Below are 20,189 nucleotides of genomic sequence, written 5' to 3' on the forward strand. Positions count from 1 at the left end.
AGCTACACCATGAAAGAGTCCCGGTGCCCAACCTGTCCTCTACCTCCCCATCTTCACAAAACTCGCCTTAGCTTGTGACCGTCTTGCCTGAGCTGAGGAAAAATCCCGGGGAGATGGATGCTGCATGTGGAAGAAATCCCAGCTACAAAGTAGATGAAAAGACTAGGCCTGGCTTACCTGGCCAGTCGAACATTGTCATTATCATCTTTGCCCCACTCCCATCCTTTTCCAGGGTCCACAGCAAAGTGCAAGGGCAGCAGCTTATACTCTGAATCTGTAAGTGGGATCACAGCTGGGGAGGAAGAAACATATCATTAAGGAATTTCCTTGAGAGAGAAAGGCAACTGAACACAGACTTACTTCACTAAAATCATACTAAGATCTTTAATTGTAGTCACTTCTCAGTTCTTACATGTGAATTAGCCCAGCATTAAAACTAATTGGCTAGTTTTCCCGCTACCACACAGCACATGTTTTAGGCCACAAATCTCCCTGAGTCCCCACCAGTCAGTTAACTAACTCTCACGATGTTCTTTCCAGTTAATGTATATTCAGATAATTCAGTCATAATTTAACACAAATTAGAAAAGCATCATTTAGAAGCTCTTACCACCTTAATCATAAGCCTTTACTCCAGAAGTGGGAATATAGGTCTTGCTTTACTCCCAAACCCCCACTTTTTTTTTTTTTAATTTGAAAACTCTGGCATAACTTATAGCTTAATAAAACAGTATCAACATGTGCTGTCTGGGCTTGCATGTCACTTAATTCTTTCCTCCTACATTAGATCTCATTCAAGTTTTTCAAGTAAAAATAATGCAGACCAAAAGACATGTCATTCAGCACCTTGTTCCTTGGTATTCTCCTTCTGCTCCATGGACACGAGTGCAGAAAAGTGGGCCTGATCATATGCGAGCACCAGAGGGGAGCGGTGACATTGGCTGGCTGGGACCTCCAAAGGCAGATAGATTCCTCCAAAAGGAATAGGGGCAAATGCTGCAGGAAGCCATGAAGATTATTATGAAGGCTATGTTTCTGCCTAGTGGACAATCCCTTCATCCCATTCTGCCAACTGAGCCCCTGCTTTCATTCCAACATGTTTAATAATTCTTTCCTAAGAAGCCCTGTCAACTAATCCCAATTGCTTTACTCAGAATCTCTTGAGAATTTTGCACTATTCTAATTGATAACTTGCTTTTTCCCCAAGGGTCTATATATCCCCTTTCCTGCCTTCCTTCCAATGCTTAGCCTAAGGCTCTGCAAAAGGGGGTGCTCAGGATGGAGTGAGGACTGACTGGCTGACTCACCTTCCCCTCCGGAGTCCCTCAGCATGGTGTCTGCCACGACGACTATGGGCCTCCTAAGCACATGAGCAAGGACAAAGACGTGAAACTCTTCAAGGCTCTCATATACAGGCTCCTCAGAACTCTCCACCCTGGAACGGCGGGAGGGGAAGAGAGTGGAAGGGGTGCGGTAAAAATGAGAGAGTAGAAACAGGAGACCCTGAAGACCAGTTCTGCAGAAAGGGAAAAGAAGAATGCCCTTTCCTGGTTTTCCAATCTTAAGGCTGCCACTGATGTAGCTGATTATTTTATGCTACCATAGCTGTTTCTACTTCCTTTTCACATATGGGGAAATCCAAGAAAAGAGATTTGAAGTCTCTGGGGTTAAAGCAGTGTTAGGAATTTGGAGGTAATCCCTATCTCTTAATATTCCTCCTGTTCAATAGCCTCTCTCCATTCTCTTTATCCAGTAGCTCAATACACAACTGCATAGCTTCATCCTACTTACTTCATATACTACAACCACCCACACATCACACTCATATCTTATAAAAATGACCAAACACAATTCCTTTCCTATGTTCCTTCACTTAAAGAACAGCCTCACCATCTATCCAGTAGCCCAATCAGAAATTTGTGGAATATTTACTGTGCTTTTATCTCTCACCTTCCAGTAATCACGTGGTTTCACCAATCCCATTTCCTGTGTGTTTCTTTTATCTGTCTCCCATGGCCTATCTTCAGTCTACCTCACTGTTCACATCCATGGCCCTTTCCTGGATTACTACAACTGCCTCTTATCTCACTCCTTTCCACTTCATTAACCAGTGGAGTCAGTGTGTTCAAATATGGAGGGACAAATTTGCTCCTGTCCTTCACATACTCAATATTCAATGGCTTCCACCCCCTAAAGCAATTTTATTCAATACTGGATGCTTATTACAAACAAAGGTTTCTGGGCCTTACCTCCGTCCAACTCAACTGGACTTTTCTGGGGTGGAGGTCCAGAAATTAGCATTTTAAATAGCTCTCCCAGATTATTCTTATGTACAACCAAATCTGGATAGGTTATAATTTTTAACCATTATGGAAAATTTCAAAATTTTAAACACATTCAATACTAGAAATGATAGTATACTAAACACTCATGCATCCATCACCCAGCTTTAACAATTATAAACACATGGTCAACCTTTTTTTTTCCTTTAAAGAGAAAGTTTATTACAGCATATTACAGGCTTGTGTCAGTACTAAATGGATCAATAAACAGATTCTAGGCTGCACTTTCAGGAATGCACCCAAAGCTACTCCTCAGATCTAGGGTAGCATGGGAACTGCTTGCTGCTCCTGCACATTTTTTTTTTTATACTTTAAGTTCTAGGGTACATGTGCACAATGTGCAGGTTTGTTTTACATGTCTATATGCGCCATGTTGGTGTGCTGCACCCATTAACTTGTCATTTACATTAGGTATATCTCCTAATGCTATCCCTCCCCCCTCCCCCCACCCCACAACAGGCCCTGGTGTGTGATGTTCCCCACCCTATGTCCAAGTGTTCTCATTGTTCAATTCCCACCTATGAGTGAGAACACGCAGTGTTTGGTTTTCTCTCCTTGCGATAGTTTGCTCAGAATGATGGTTTCCAGCTTCATCCATGTCCCTGCAAAGGACATGAACTCATGCTTTTTTATGGCTGCAGAGTATTCCATGGTGTGTATGTGCCACATTTTCTTAATCCAGTCTATCATTGATGGACATTTGGGTTGGTTCCAGGTCTTTACTATTGTGAATAGTGCCACAATACACATACATGTGCATGTGTCTTTACAGCAGCATGACTTATAATCCTTTGGGTATATACCCAGTAATGGGATGGCTGGGTCAAATGGTATTTTTAGTTCTAGATCCTTGAGGAATCGCCACACTGTCTTCCACAATGGTTGAACTAGTTCACAGTCCCACCAACAGTGTACGTGTTCCTATTTCTCCACATCCTCTCCAGCACCTGTTGTTTCCTGACTTTTTAATGATCGCCATTCTAACTGGTGTGAGATGGTATCTCATTGTGGTTTTGATTTGCATTTCTCTGATGGCCAGTGATGATGAGCATTTTTTCATGCGTCTTTTGGCTGCATAAATGTCTCCTTTTGAGAAGTGTCTGTTCATATCCTTCGCCCACTTTTTGATGGAGTTGTTTTTTTCTTGTAAATTTGTTTGAGTTCTTTGTAGATTCTGGATAGTAGCCCTTTGCCAGATGGGTAGGTTGTAAAAATTTTCTCCCATTCTGTAGGTTGCCTGTTCACTCTGATGGTGGTTCCTTTTGCTGTGCAGAAGCTCTTTAGTTTAATTAGATCCCATTTGTCTATTTGGGCTTTTGTTGCCATTGCTTTTGGTGTTTTAGACATGAAGCCCGTGCCCATGCCTGTGTCCTGAATGGTATTGCCTAGGTTTTGTTCTAGGGTTTTTATGGTTGTAGGTCTAACATTTAAGTCTTTAATCCATCTTGAATTAATGTTTGTATAAGATGTAAGGAAGGGATCCAGTTTCAGCTTTCTACTTACAGCTAGCCAGTGTTTCCAGCACCATTTATTAAATAGGGAATCCTTTCCCCATTTCTTGTTTTTGTCAGGTTTGTCAAAGATCAGATAGTTGTACATGTGTGGTATTATTTCTGAGGGCTCTGTTCTGTTCCATTCGTCTACATCTCTGTTTTGGTGCCAGTACCATGCTGTTTTGGTTACTATAGGCTTGTAGTATAGTTTGAAGTCAGGTAGCATGATGCCTCCAGTTTTGTTCTTTTGGCTTAGGATTGTCTTGGCAATGAGGGCTCTTTTTTGGTTCCATACAGACTTTAAAGTAGTTTTTTCCAATTCTGTGAAGAAAGTCACTGGTAGCTTGATGGGGATGGCATTGAATCTATAAATTACCTTGGGCAGTATGGCCATTTTCACGATATTGATTCTTCCTATCCATGAGTATGGAATGTTCTTCCATTTGTTTGTGTCCTCTTTTATTTCGTTAAGCAGTGGTTTGTAGTTCTTGAAGAGGTCCTTCATATCCCTTGTAAGTTGGATTCCTAGGTATTTTATTCTCTTTGAAGCAATTGTGAATAGGAGTTCACTCATGATTTGGCTCTCTGACTGTCTATTATTGCTGTATAAGAATGCTTGTGATTTTTGCACATTGATTTTGTATCCTGAGACTTTGCTGAAGTTGCTTATCAGCTTAAGGAGATTTTGGGCTGAGACGACGGGGTTTTCTAAATATACAATCATGTCATCTGCAAACAGGGACAATTTGACTTCCTCTTTTCCTGATTGGATACCCTTTATTTCTTTCTCCTGCCTGATTGCCCTGGCCAGAACGTCTAACACTATGTTGAATAGGAATGGTGAGAAAGGGCATCCCTGTCTTGTGCCCTGGAAGTTTTCAAAGGGAATGCTTCCAGTTTTTGCCTATTCAGTATGACATTGGCTGTGGGTTTGTCATGAATAGCTCTTATTATTTTGAGATATGTCTCATCAATATATAGTTTATTGAGAGTTTTTAGCATGAAGAGCTGTTGAATTTTGTCGAAGGTCTTTTCTGCATCTACTGAGATAATCATGTGGTTTTTGTCTTTGGTTCTGTTTATATGATGGACTATGTTTATTCATTTGCATATATTGAACCAGTCTTGCATCCCAGGGATGAAGCCAACTTGATCTTGGTGGATAAGATTTTTGATGTGCTGCTGGATTCGGTTTGCCAGTATTCTATTGAGGATTTATGCATCAATGTTCATCAGGGATATTGGTCTAAAATTCTTTTTTGTTGTGTCTCTGCCAGGCTTTGCTATCCGGATGATGCTGGCCTCATAAAATGAGTTAGGGAGGATTCCTTCTTTTTCTATTGATTGGAATAGTTTCAGAAGGAATGGTACCAACTCCTCCTTGTACCTCTGGTAGAATTCGGCTGTGAATCCGTCTCGTCCTGGACTTTTTTTGATTGGTAGGCTATTAATTATTGCCTCAATTTCGAGCCTGCTATTGGTCTATTCAGGGATTCAACTTCTTCCTGTTTTAGTCTTGGGAGGGTGTATGTGTCCAGGAATGTATCCATTTCTTCTAGATTTTCTAGTTTATTTGCTTAGAGGTGTTTATAGTATTCTCTGATGGTAGTTTGTATTTCTGTGGGATCGGTGGTGATATCCCCTTTATCATTTTTTATTGCATCTATTTGATTCTTCTCTCTTCTTTATTAGTCTTGCTAGTGGTCTATCAATTTTGTTGATCTTTTCAAAAAAACAGCTCCTGGATTCATTGATTTTTTTAAGGGTTTTTAGTATCTCTATCTCCTTCAGTTCTGCTCTGATCTTAGTTATTTCTTGCCTTCTGCTAGCTTTTGAATGTGTTTGCTCTTGCTTCTCTAGTTCTTTAATTGTGATGTGAGGGTGTCAATTTTAGATCTTTCCTGCTTTCCCTTGTGGGCATTTAGTGCTACAAATTTCCCTGTACACACTGCTTTAACTGTGTCCCAGAGATTCCGGTATGTTGTGTCTTTGTTCTCATTGGTTTCAAAGAACATCTTTATTTCTGCCTTCATTTCGTTATGTACGCAGTAGTCATTCAGGAGCAGGTTGTTCAGTTTCCATGCAGTTGAGCAGTTCTGAGTGAGTTTCTTAATCCTGAGTTCTAATTTGATTACACTGTGGTCTGAGAGACAGTTTGTTATAATTTCTGTTCTTTTACATTTGCTGAGAAGTGCTTTACTTCCGACTATGTGGTCAGTTTCGGAATAACTGCAATGTGGTGCTAAGAAGAATCTATATTCCGTTGATTTGGGGTGGAGAGTTCTGTAGATGTCTATTAGGTCTGCTTGGTGCAGAGCTGAGTTTAAGTCCTGGATATCCTTATTAATTTTCTGTCTCGATCTGTCTAATGTTGACAGTGGGGTATTAAAGTCTCCCATTACTATTGTATGGGAGCCTAAGTCTCCTTGTAGGTCTCTAAGGATTTGTTTTATGAATCTGGGTGCTCCTGTATTGGGTGCATATATATTTAAGATAGTTAGCTCTTCCTGTTGAATTGATCCCTTTACCATTTTGTAATGGCCTTCTTTGTCTCTTTTGATCTTTGTCGGTTTAAAGTCTGTTTTATCAGAGACTAGGATTGTAACCCCTGCTTTCTTGTTTTCCATTTGCTTGGTAGATCTTCCTCCATCCCTTTATTTTGAGCCTATGTGTGTCTCTGCACCTGAGATGGGTCTCCTGAATACAGCACACTGATGGGTCTTGACTCTTTATCCAATTTGCCAGTCTGCGTCTTTTACTTGGAGCATTTAGCCCATTTACTTTTTTTTTTTTTTTTGAGACAGAGTCTTGCTCTGTCACCCAGGCTGGAGTGCAGTGGCCAGATCTCAGCTCACTGCAAGCTCCGCCTCCTGGGTTCACGCCATTCTCCTGCCTCAGCCTCCCGAGTAGCTGGGACTACAGGCGCCCACCACCTCGCCCAGCTAGTTTTTTGTATTTTTTAGTAGAGACGGGGTTTCACCGTGTTAGCCAGGATGGTCTCGATCTCCTGACCTCATGATCCACCCGTCTCAGCATCCCAAAGTGCTGGGATTACAGGCTTGAGCCACTGCACCCGGCCGCCCATTTACATTTAAGGTTAATACTGTTATGTGTGAATTTGATCCTGTCATTATGATGTTAGCTGGTTATTTTGCTTGTTAGTTGATGCAGTTTCTTCCTAGCGTCAATAGTCTTTACATTTTGGCATGTTTTTGCAGTGGCTGGTACCGGTTGTTCCTTTCCATGTTTAGTGCTTCCTTCAGGAGCTCTTGTAAGGCAGGCCTGGTGGTGACAAAATTTCTCCTCATTTGCTTGTCTGTAAAGGATTTTATTTCTCATTCACTTATGAAGCTTATTTGGCTGGATATGAAATTCTGGGTTGAAAATTCTTTTCTTTAAGAATGTTGAATATTGGCTGCCACTCTCTTCTGGCTTGTAGCGTTTCTGCTGAGAGATCTGCTGTTAGTCTGATGGGCTTCCCTTTGTGGGTAACCCGACCTTTCTCTCTGACTGCCCTTAACATTTTCTCCTTCTTTTGTATTTTGGTGAATCTGACAATTATGTATCTTGGAGTTGCTCTTCTCAAGGAGTATCTTTGTGGTGTTCTCTGTATTTCCTGAATTTGAACGTTGGCCTGCCTTGCTAAGTTGGGGAAGTTCTCCTGAATAATATCCTGAAGAGTGTTTTCCAGCTTGGTTCCATTCTCCTCGTCATTTTCAGGTACACCTATCAGACATAGATTTGGTCTTTTCACATAGTCCTATATTTCTTGGAGGCTTTATTCGTTTCTTTTTACTCTTTTTTCTCTGAACTTCTCGCTTCATTTCATTCATTTGATCTTCAATCACTGATACCCTTTCTTCCACCTGATCGAATTGGCTACTAAAGCTTGTGCATGCGTCGCATAGTTCTCGTGCCATGGTTTTCAGCTCCATCAGGTCATTTAAAGACTTCTCTACGTTGTTTATTCTAGTTAGTCATTCGTCTAATCTTTTTTCAAGGTTTTTAGCTTCTTTGTGATGGGTTCGAACATCCTCCTTTAGCTCAGAGTTTGTTATTACCAATCGTCTGAAGCCTTCTCTCAACTTGTCAAAGTCATTCTCCGTCCAGCTTTTTTCTGTTGCTGGAGAGGAGCTGCGTTACTTTGGAGGAGAAGAGGCACTCTGATTTTTAGAATTTTCAGATTTTCTGCTCTGGTTTCTCCCCATCTTTGTGGTTTTATCTACCTTTGGTCTTTGATGATGGTGATGTACAGATGGGGTTTTGGTGTGGATGTCCTTTCTGTTCGTTAGTTTTCCTTCTAGTCAGGACCCTCAGCTGCAGGTCTGTTGGAGTTTGCTGGAGGTCCACTCCAGACCCTGTTTGCCTGGGTATCACCAGTGGAGGCTGCAGAGCAGCAAATATTGCAGAACGGTAAATGTTCCTGCCTGATCCTTCCTCTGGAAGCTTCGTCTCACAGCGGCACCCAGCTGTATGAGATGTTAGTTGGCCCCTACTGGGAGGTGTCTCCCAGTTAGGCTACTCGGGGGTCAGGGACCCACTTGAGGAGGGAGTCTGTCCATTCTCAGATCTCGAACTCCGTGCTGGAAGAACCACTACTCTCTTCAAAGCTGTCAGACAGGGACGTTTAAGTCTGCAGAAGTTTCTGCTGCCTTTTGTTCAGCTATGCTCCTGCCCACAGAAGTGGAGTCTACAGAGGCAGGCAGGCCTCCTTGAGCTGCGGTGGGCTCCCCCCAGTTCGAGCTTCCCAGTCACTTTTTTTACCCACTCACGCCTCAGTAATGGCGGATGCCCCTCCCCCAACCTCGCTGCCACCTTGCAGTTCAATCTCAGACTGCTGTGCTAGCAGTAAGCAAGGTTCTATGGGCGTGGGACCCTCCAAGCCAGGCGCGGGATATAATCTCCTGGTGTGCCATTTGCTAAGACCGTTGGAAAAGCGCACTATTAGGGTGGGAGTGTCCCAATTTTCCGGGTACCGTCTGTCACGGCTTCCCTTGGCTAGGAAAGGGAATTCGCCAACCCCTTGCACTTCCCAGGTGAGGTGATGCCCCGCCCTGCTTCAGCTCACACTCCATGGGCTACACCCACTGTCCGACAAGCCCCAGTGAGATGAACCCGGTACCTCAGTTGGAAATGCAGAAATCATCCCTCTTCTGCGTCACTCAAGCTGGGAGCTGTAGATTGGAGCTGTTGCTATTCAGCCATCTTCAACACATGGTCAACCTTGTTTCACTACGCCTCAAATCTATTTACCTCCCTCCCCCACCACGGGGCTCCCACCAGATTATTTTGAAGCAAATCCTGGACGTTATGTAATTTCATCTGTTTTTATTTTATTTCAGTTTCTATCTCTAAAAAAATAAAGGACTACCTTTTTATTTTTTATTTTTTGAGATGGAGTCTCACTCTGTCGCCAGGGCTGGAGTACAGTGGCGTGATCTCAGCTGACTGCAATCTCTGCCTCCTGGGTTCAAGCAATTCTCCTGCCTTAGCCTCTCAAGTAGCTGGGATTACAGCTGCCCAGCACCACGCCCAGCTAATTTTTTGTATTTTTAGTAGAGACGGGGTTTCACCATGTTGGCCAGGCTGGTCTCAAATTCCCAACCACCTCGGCCTCCCAAAGTGCTGGGATTATAGGCATGAGCCACTGCGCCTGGCCAGGACTACCTTTTTAAACAACCACTATACCATTAATATCACACTTTATAATTTTAACAGTAATCAAACACAGAGACATTGTTCACATTTCCTTAATTGTGCACCACCATGCCTGGCTAATTTTCTTTTTTTTTTTTTTTTTTTTTTTGGAAAGATGTGGTCTCACTGGCCAGGCATGGTGGCTCACGCCTGTAATCCCAGCACTTTGGGAGGCCAAGGTAGGTGGATCACTTGAGGCCAGGAGTTTGAGATCACCCTGGCCAAAAGGGTGAAACCCTGTCTCTAATAAAAACATGAAAATTAGCTGGGCGTGCTGGCACACACCTGTAGTCCCAGCTACTTGGGAGGTTGAAACAGAGAATCACTGGAACCCGGGAGGCAGAGGATGCAGTGAGCAGAGATCACACCACTGCACTCCAGCCTGGGCAACAGAGTGAGATTCTGTCTCAAAAAAAAATAAAAAAGAAAAGAAAAAAAAAAGAAATGGGGTCTCACTATGTTACCCAGGCTGGTTTCGAACTCCTGGGCTCACGCGATCCTCCTGCCTCAGCCTTTCAAAGTGCTGAGATTACAGGCGTGAGACACCGCACCCAGCCTGATATGTCTTTTTACTGCATTTAAACCTACAAGTTCCTTGTCCCTTTTTATTTTCCTTGCAGTTTACTTACTGAAGATACTGGGTCATTTGTCCTGAAGTTTCCAAAGTCTAGATGAGCTACTTTATATTCCAGTTCAATACTGAACTACCTGTAGTTCCTAAACATCATGTTGTTACACTTTTGTGCCATTAGCATAGCTCCTCTCTTTCCTTCTAATATCCTCTTAGCACACAGCTCTCTAGACAGTGGGCTGTGGAAGCCCAGTGAGGACTCTATGAAGGTTTCCCGCTCCCCAACTTAGCCATACTTACCCACCACAGTTGGCTCCATTGGTACCTAGATGCATTCGGGGTTCACTTGAGGCAAGCTTGATCAGTTCATTCCACTCCTTCTGCCATTCATCCTCTGTGTATACCAGCCCTGACTGTGTGAAGGACAGGCAGGGAACATCGGGCAATTAGAGGCTGGGTTCTAAGAGGCAATACCTATTCTACCTTACTCACTGTTACTCCACTCCCTAATCCCTTAGCACTTGGTTTACAAATTATACTACAAAGTCAAATCTCTTCCCTCTTTTACAGTCAAGATCCATGAATGAATAGTCTATGACTATTACACTTCTTTATCATCCATTCTTTTTTGACCTATTGCAATCTGTCCCGTTTCTGCACTCCATCCTGCTCACCCACCTGCCACATACCATTTCACCTACCTGATTTTGGTAAAGAACAATGACCTTCTAATTGCCAAATTCAGTGGACCCTGGTTCTCATCTTAGCCTTCCCAAAGGTTATTTTCCTTTTTAAATTTTCTTCACCATTAGCTTCCATAAGATTGCTTACTATTTCTCTAAACTCTGTCTGCCCCCAAAACAGTTGTGGTGTGTCAATGATTTTCGCCTTGGTTCCCTCTGGGTGATCTCTTCTACTGCCATAATCTCACCCACTACCATCTGTATGGTATATACCATCTATCTCCAGTCCAGATTTATTAATTTCTTTTCTTTTTTTTTTCCAGAGTCACCCAGGCTGGAGTGCAATGGCACAATCTTGGCTCACTGCAACCTTCACCTCCTGGGTTCAAATGATTCTCCTGCCTCAGCCTCCCTAGTAGCTGGGATTACAGCACCTACCAACATACCCAGCTAATTTTTGTATTTTTAGTAGAGACAGGCTTTCACCATGTTGGCCAGGCTGGTCTCAAACTCCTGACCTGGTGATCCACCTGCCTCAGCCACCCAAAATGCTGGGATTACAGGCATGAGCCACTGCACCCAGTCTAGACTTCTTAATTTCTATATTCATATATCCAGCTACCTACTGGAGAATGCCACCTGCCCATGGCTACCTCAACTCTGTAGTCAAAATAGAACTCCTGTTTTTTCCCAAACCCACTCTTCTTTCTATTTTCCTACCTTAGTGAATAGTACCAACTATCACCCAAACATCCAAGCTCAAAACCAAGGAATTATTTAATATTCCTCTCTTTCTTTCACCCACCCTACATCTGGATACCTTCGGTTTTTTTTGTTTTTTTTTTTTTGTTGTTTTTTTTTGAGATGGAGTCTCGCTCTGTCGCCCAGGCTGTAGTACAGAGGAACAATCTCGGCTCACTGCAACCTCCATCTCCTGGGTTCAAGCGATTCTCTTGCCTCAGCCTCCCAAATAGAAACGCTGCATACAAAGCCTACCTCCTGGCCCCTACCCACTTCTCTAGTCAGATATATCTCACTGAATTAGCTGTAGTTCCTGAAATGTACCGTGTTGTTTTATACCACTGAGCTTTTGTCTAAGTTGTTCCTTCTGCCTGGAGTAGTTCACTTTCTACTGACCTTGTGAACAATTTCTCAACTTTTAGGACAGAACCCAAGTATCATTCCTCTAAATAGTCTCCTATATCTCCCTTGGTAGTCAACCACTCCTTCCTTTGTATCCTCTCTCCCTAACTGCTATAGAGTTGTTTTTTGTTGTTGTTGTTTTTGTTTGTTTGTTTTGAGACAAAGTCTTGCTCTGTCACCCAGGATGGAGTGCAGTGGCATGATCTTGGCTCACTGCAACCTCTACCTCTCAGGTTCAAGCAATTCTCCTGCCTCAGCCTCCTGAGTAGCTGGGACTACACATGCATGCCACCATGCCTGGCTAGTTTTGTATTTTTAGTAGAGATGGGGTTTCACCATGTTGGCCAGGCTAGTCTCGAACTACTAACAGGTGATCCACCTGCCTTGGCCTCCCAAAGTGCTGGGATTACAGGCATGAGCAAGCGCACCCGGCCGGCATTAACTGCTACAGAGACGTCTATCATGAGAGTCATACATGTTATAACCTGTTGCAATTATATATTTACATGTTCATCTTCTCCTCTACTCTAGGATCAGGTTTTATGCAATACGCCCAAGGTCTATTTTGTGACTGTAATCAATAAACATATGCTAAGTGAAACTACAATTTTTACCAAAGAGACCAGGCAATGGTACAAGCAATTTTAAAACACGTTGGCTTTAGGATGTATATAATGATAAAGGAAATAAGTTTACCTTATTCATTTTATTTGGCTGACATTAGTATTAAAACGAGTCTACACTGCTTAACCGCACACTGACAGAGTAGAAGGAATCACTGGAAACATGAGGGGGACTGGGAACAAATTTAATTGGAAATTTTTTAATGATACAGCTATTTGACACATTTCAATTTGTAAAATGCTATCACAAATTTTACTTCAATTAAAAATAAAGAGAGCAGGCTGGGCACGGTGGCTCACGCCTGTAATCCCAGCACTCTGGGAGGCCAAGGCGGGCAGATCACGAGGTCAGGAGATTGAGACCATCCTGGCTAACACGGTGAAACTCCGTCTCTACTAAAAAGTACAAAAAATTAGCCGGGCGTAGTGGCGGGCACCTGTAGTCCCAGCTACTCGAGAGGCTGTGGCAGGAGAATGGCGGGAACCCGGGAGGCAGAGTTTGCAGTGAGCTGAGATCGTGCCACTGCACTCCAGCCTGGGCGACAGAGCAAGACTCTGTCTCATAAATAAATAAATAAATAAATAAATAAATAAATAAATAAATAAAGCGATGCCCAGGTTCTATATGGAGTGCTGCAGTCACTCCAATAGACGCATCCGGAGGGATCCGGCTCCCTCTTCCTCGCCTGTTTCTGCTTCCTGTTATAATATACACAGCCACTAGATGGTGTACACTTCTAGCTTTAACATTTAAGAAACTATTCCTGAGCCTCACCACCAATTTCAACATAAAACAAGGAAGCCCAGGAAATCAAAACTTACTTAGTGTGGTTTTGGTACTGGGGAGCTAAAGGAAGCTTCCCAAGTTCATTATCCCCCTCCTACCATTCCCACTCCCAAGGTAGGTATAATGCTATGAATGGTCTAAGCTAAGACAATTATGAAGGCCACATTTTCAGTATGAACGTTCACTGCGCTGAGCAAAAGGAGTAAAACGATCACACCATTACTAGCCACTATTTTCTATGCATGTTGGGGACTTTTAGAGGGAAAGGCTGACTTTGAGAGGGAAAGGCTGGCTGGCCAAGGATAGAACTTGGGTATTTCTGGGTTTCCTGGTTAAATACCATTATAATCTAACCCCATCTTTAGAATAATAGCTGTAATTGCTTTAATAACTGAAATTGGGTACACTTATTTTCTGGCTGTTGCTGTCATTTCTACTTAATAGCTGGCATGTTCTGGTTTGACCTTTTCTTGCTTCTGCAGTGGTTAAGGTTCCGGTATTATCTGAACTCAACAGTGAAGAGGACAAAGTTGACTGCCACAAAACTGACTGCTGACTGGCTTTGGATTCTAAATTCTAGGCTAGCTCTAGCTTTTGGTGCTAATAAAGAATGTCACTTATGTGGCCTTGCCCCTATGGGTTTATTTCCCTCAGGAATCTTCTGGGGAAGACTGGCTGCTCAAGGACAGGATTCTGATCATCCTACTTTTAACAACTGGATTATATGTTTTTGAGGAAGAAACATAGCATGTTCTACTTACATATTAAATCTTCAGGACATAAAATTCTAAATAACTAAAACAAAAAAAACTCTTCTATATTGTCAGTTATGACAGAGCTGACTACTCTGTCATAAGCTGACTACTACAGTGGTGCGACTTTTCTCATTTCTCATAAAATGAGAAAAAAAGAAAGATGGACAAAAAAGGAAAGCTTCTGAAGAGATACTGCCATATTAAATGCCAGAAAGATCCAGCCATAACATGGCAAAAAAAAAAAATAGATATACATAAAAAGCAGGAGATATAAACATAGGAGACAGAATCACAGGAAAAGGAAATAGGGAGTCTCATTATTTTTATGTAAAGGCATAATGTCATTATTGAAGGGAAGTAATCAGCAAACTTTTTCTGTAAAGGGCCAGGTAGTCAGTAAGTATGGGCTTTGCAGGCCATATGTTACTACTCCGCTGTTGGAGGAAGAAAGCAGTTACACGTGTAAACATGCAAGAAATGCGCAGGGCTGTGTTCTGATAAAAGTGGGTTTTTTTTGGTTTTTTTTGTTGTTGTTGTTGTTTTTTTTTTTACAAAACAGCCATAGTTTGCCCAACCCATTTTGGAGAGGGCAAGTACAAACAATCTGTTGTTACTCCCTTATATAAGAGCAGCCTCAATATCTGTCAAACTCCTGAGAAGTACTGTTCAAACTCAATTAAACAGGTATGCTTTTTGTGTGTGTGTGATTAGAATGCTGGTTCCTTATGCTTTTTAAAATTTAAAATAAACTAAAACTGAGTATATGAAAAACAAATGGTATTTATGTCCAAAAAGATTTTTAAGTATTCACATTTCTATAGGGGCTGAAAACGTAAGTCTTTAAAAATTGATCTAGCCTTATTACAAGCAAAAAAAAACAAAACAATACAAAAATCCTATGGAATTGTCATAACTCATTTTGCAAAATACTGCCACTAAAAGCTATAAAGCACCTATTGGGGGAAAAGCACAATGTTAGATAACCTCTCTGTAGGTCTCATGCCCACCACCAGTTCTCATGACCACATCAGAAGGCATTTACCCCACCGGCGTTAACTGCATTTTGTCCAATTTTCAGGATCATAAGGGGAGTCACACTGACTTAAACACTTGGAAATATTTTCTACTGGCAGGCACCAGGTGACTCTGGTAGCTAGGTAACTTTAGGAAACAAGGTGCTCCCACCCACACTCTCCCACCTCTTTATTCTGCTGTGTCTGCTGCCACCTCCAGCGCCTTTTCAATGCTTCCTTCTCGACTCCCTTCTCCATCAGTGCATACAAAGCTTTCCGCAGCATCAAGTCCCGATCATGGAAACCCCACATCCCTGTGGCAAAAAAGCATAATGGTAAGATACCTCAGCTTGACTCTGTTGATTGATGTATTTTTAGTAGAGACAGGGTTTCACCATGTTGGCCAGGCTGGTCTCGAACTCCTGGCCTCAAGTGACCCCCCCCTGCCTTTTTACCCTCCCAAAGTGCTGAGATTATAGGTGTGAGCCATGGCACCAGGCTGCAAATAATATATTAAGTTGTAAATTGACTTAATTTTTTGTTTATTTGGTTTTTTTGTGGGTTTTTGTTTTTGTTGTTGTTTTTTTTGAGACAGAGTTTCGCTCTGTCCCCCAGGCTGGAATGCCATGTGTGGTCTTGGCTTACCACAACCTCTGCCTCCCGTGTTCAAGAGATTCTCCTGCCTCAGCCTCCCAAGTAGCTGGGATTACAGGTGCCCACCAACATATCCGGCTAATTTCTGTATTTTTAGTAGATACAGGGTTTCACGATGTTGGCCAGGCTGGTCTTGAACTCCCGACCTCAGGTGATCGGCCCACCTTGGCCTCCCAAAGTGCTGGGATTACAGGTGTGAGCCACCACGCCTGGCTTTTTATTTATTTATTTATTTATTTTTTGAGACAGAGTCTTCCTCCGTTGTTCAGGCTGCAGTACAGTGGTGTGATCTCGGCTCACTCACTGCAACCTCCGTCCCCTGGATTCAATGATTCTCCTGCCTCAGCCTCCCTAGTAGCTGAGATTACAGGCACCTGCCACCATGCCGGGCTAATTTTTATATTTTTAGTAGAGACGAGGTTTCACCGTGTTGACCAGGCTGGTCTCAAACTCCTGGCCTCAAGTGATCTTCCCACCTTGGCCTCCCACAATGTTGGAATTATAGGCGTGAGCCACTGCACCCAGCCCTTACTTTAAATGTTAAGCCTATTTACAGCGGGGCATGGTGGCTCCCACCTGTAATCCCAGCTACTTGGGAGGCTGAGGCAGGAGAATCGCTTGAACCCAGGGGTGGAGGTTGCAGTGAGCCAAGATCATGCCCCTGTACTCCAGCCTGGGCAACAGACTGAGACTCCATCTCAAAAACTAAATAAATAAAATAAAGTAAGTGTGTGTTACAAAGGACTGCTAAAAATGTATCTTTTTCATACACCAAAAGAATAAATATCAAGTAGAATTGTACACATACACACACATCTAGCTATACATTGCTGGCTTACTCCTACTCACTACTCTTGGGGTCAGCTTTCAAAGCTAATATCTGTGCTCTCTTCACTACCTCACTCACAAAGGTAGGGCTCACTCCCATTTCCTGTTGTGCCAACATAAACACACAGACACGCAAATATGCATGCACAATCTTGCTCTGAACCATCATTTCTGCCTAAGATCAAGGTTGTCTGGATCAAGTCCTACACATGAGATTTGACTCAACTGCTTCCTTTCTGCAGGCAAATGGAGGACTGCTTTCAAGACTCACCAAGGGAGGCTGCATGCAGGAGACAGTTCCCATCTCCAGTAGTTGCCAAAGGAAGCAGCCTCTGACAGGTGGGATCCACACTCACCCACCAGTTCAAACGCCCTGTAGAAACAAGATATTGGAGGAAAAGGAGATTATCCATGAAGCTCTTCCCACCTTCCTATTTCTAAAACAGACTCCAAAGCAGCCTCCTCTAGGAGGCCTACCCAGAATAAAACCATCACTCGATTACTCTTTATATCTTCTTCACTTATATCTAGTCAGTCAGAATCTTGTGAGCACAATTGGTTAGATCAGTGAGTAGTGTCAATTTTGTCCCAAAGGGACACTGGCAATGACTGAAGATATGTTTGCATGTTACAACTGGTAGCGGGATGCTACTGGTATCTAATGGGCAGAGGTCAGGGATGCTGCTAACCTGATATAATGCACAAGGCAGCTTGTAAAACAAAGAATTATCTAGACCAAAATGTCAATAGTACCAAGGTTGAGAAACCCTGGGTTAAATGATGAGGTTAAGGACATAAGTTGAAACCGCTGACTGCTTGGACTGGCTCTGATTCCTTCCCTCCACTCAGGAGACGAGTATGTATCACAGCAACAAAGCTCAGCAAAAATCCATCATGAACAAAACAAAAACAACTCAAAGCATGTATTTAAGGTGTCTTATGAGTATCATCTGCATATATGACAGTATGTCAGCATGTGTGGGGTGTGACTTTAAAGGAATAAGCAGTAAGATAAAGTACACAAAACACCCAAGAAAATAAGTTTTAATTCCATACAGTCATCCCACAATTGCCAACCCATTATTTACATGAGGAAAATATTTTATGAGTGATGCGTAAGTTTTCTTGAACTACTGCGGAGCATAGTTTCTTGAACTACTGAAAGAAAAACTGGCTTATAAACTCCCCAGACTTAAAATTATTAAGTTAGATAATTTACTAACTTAAAAAAACATTACAAATAGATGTATATGGTTAGTATAGAAGGTTATGAAATGAAAAATAAAAGCTTCCTTTCCATGCCCTCATCTAACTCCAGTTCTTATCCCATGCAAGCAATCATTTTAATGCCTAATTAGATTTTCCAAAATTCGCAGCTGCCTTACCCTGTAAGAATTAATTTTAACAATAATTTAAGATAAACACAATTACAAAGGTAAATACATTTGGGGGGATAGGTTCACTACTGTGCATCATCTACAGCATTGGTCATTTTTGTTCACAAGGGTGTTCCAGGGCCATTTATAATTAGTTGTATTTTTTTCATGTATTGATTTCTAGGTATTGATTCCTAGGCCTTTTCACATGTATATCTGGTTTCTCTTCCATCAAACAGGAAATTCCCAGAGTAAAGTATCTAATCTGTATCCTTTCTTTAAGGACAGCACAAGTTTATCCCACTGACTCCTGACTTTGACTGCAATCAGATCACACACTTAAACTGGAAGCTACCGATCAAGCCCAGTCCCTCCACAAGGCTGCCTGTAGGTGGAGAGTAGAGGGAAGAGCGTGGGAGAGGAAGCACTCACTGACCTGCCTGTTCCAAGGCAACCAGCATGGACTGCTCAATGAGGTCTCTCTCTATGAAGCTGCGGAAGTCTTCATTATACACAGTGAGATCTGGAAGCTGGAAGGCACAGATGGGCATTTCCAGGGGGTGCTCATTGCTCCCCCCACCCCCACCATTGGAGGAGACATGGGACCGGGCCAGGGAAACAATGCTGGAGCTGGCGTGGGAGATGCCCCTAGACAGGCGTTTTTCTGCAATGAGAAATGGAGTCACCTTAGAACACACACAGCCCACTTGGAGAACTCTACACTGATGTGGTGATAGTTACCTCTCAACAAGGTTTACAGCCAGAGAAAAACTAAGTCTAACTGACTACTGAATTTCAGAATCCTTTTTCTGAAGCCAAATACAATTGGAGAAATAGAGAAAGTATTTTTGCAGGCACTCACATTAGCACCAAATATCCATTCCTCTTTCTACCCTTCTTTGGAATTTGCCTGATCTTCCCCTCCCTCTGACTCTGTCTTCCTCCACTGCCATTATTTCCCAATGTGATAGGGACCTATTCATTTAGCAATTTAGTCATTGTTTGGTGGGAGGAGAGGGAATAAGGGAAGTGAGGTTTCACTAGACTAGAGTTAGTCAAATAATCTCTCTGGTAATTTCAGGGTCTTGGAAAATACCTTTTCTAAAGGGTATTTTCATTCTAGAAAGATTATAAAAGATTTCCATTATAGAAAAGAAAATCCTTTGGGAGGCTGAGGCAGGTCGATCACTTTAGGTCAGGAGTTCGAGACCAGCCTGGCCAACATGGTGAAACCCTGTCTCTACTAAAAATACAAAAATTAGCCGGGCATGGTGGTGTGCCCCTGTAATCCCAGCTACTCAGGAGGCTGAGGTGGGAAAATTGCTTGAACCTAGGAGGCAGAGGCTGCAGTGAGCCGAGATCATGCCACTGCACTCCAGCCTGGGCAACAGAGCAAGACCCCGTCTCAAAAAAAAAAAAAAAAAAAAGACAATCAACAATAAATCTTACACATTTGGGAACTTTCTTCCTACATCAATAACATTAATCTATATTGCTTACTACAACTTTTTTCAATACACATTATTTATCAGAAATTTATAGGGACAGTCAATTCTTAACAGTCTATAGAGGAGGGCAATAATATAGATAGTACCCCACATCATTTCATTTGTTTTGAATACATGACACTTGTAATTCCCAAGCAGATATTCCATTGTGATTATAATTTGCTCAGTGCAGTATTACAGTACATTTGTATGGCTTCAATTATGTAACAATTTAATGACGATCCAAAGGAGGCAAAATTTCAAAAGCATGTTGGGCCGTTCTTAATACAATATTTGCAATATATGATACACAAAATAAACTGAGTTGTCTAAAGTTATCTTATAGTGATGTTATTTTTAAAATACGTTTTAGTTTTGTTTTTTGTTTTTGTTCTTTAATTGAGAGAGTCTCGCTCTGTCACTCAGGTTGGAGTGCAGTGCTGCAATCTCAGCTCACTGCAACCTCTGCCTCCCAGGTTCAAGAGATTCTCCTGCCTCAGCCTCTGAGTAGCTAGGATTACAGGCGCATGCCACCACACCCAGCTAATTATTTTTGTATTTTTAGTAGAGATGGGGTTTCTCCACATTGGCCAGGCTGTTCTCCTCAAACTCCAGACTTCAGGTGATCTGCCAGCCTTGGCCTCCTAAAGTGCTGGGATTACAGGCGTGAGCCACCACGCCCACCTTAAAAATATTTTTTAGGTATTTGTAGGCTGGGCATGGTGGCTCACACCTGT

General features: G+C 42.4%; 1 protein-coding gene across 1 annotated transcript in view; it reads right to left on the reverse strand.

Annotated features, from left to right (window-relative positions):
* The window catches only part of OTUD7B (OTU deubiquitinase 7B), a 73,727-nt gene that overhangs the window by 8,343 nt on the left and 45,195 nt on the right, over positions 1-20,189 (reverse strand). Inside the window, exons 4-10 of the mRNA XM_025395035.1 lie at positions 18,402-18,629; positions 16,861-16,962; positions 15,294-15,421; positions 10,404-10,516; positions 1,308-1,435; positions 847-996; positions 178-292 (exon numbers count right to left, since the gene is read on the reverse strand). Coding sequence (XP_025250820.1) covers positions 178-292; positions 847-996; positions 1,308-1,435; positions 10,404-10,516; positions 15,294-15,421; positions 16,861-16,962; positions 18,402-18,629 — 964 coding nt within the window. The remainder of the gene's footprint in view (positions 1-177; positions 293-846; positions 997-1,307; positions 1,436-10,403; positions 10,517-15,293; positions 15,422-16,860; positions 16,963-18,401; positions 18,630-20,189) is intronic.

This window comes from Theropithecus gelada, chromosome 1 (assembly GCF_003255815.1).
Source record: "Theropithecus gelada isolate Dixy chromosome 1, Tgel_1.0, whole genome shotgun sequence".
In the NCBI taxonomy this organism is placed as follows: Eukaryota; Metazoa; Chordata; class Mammalia; order Primates; family Cercopithecidae; genus Theropithecus; species Theropithecus gelada.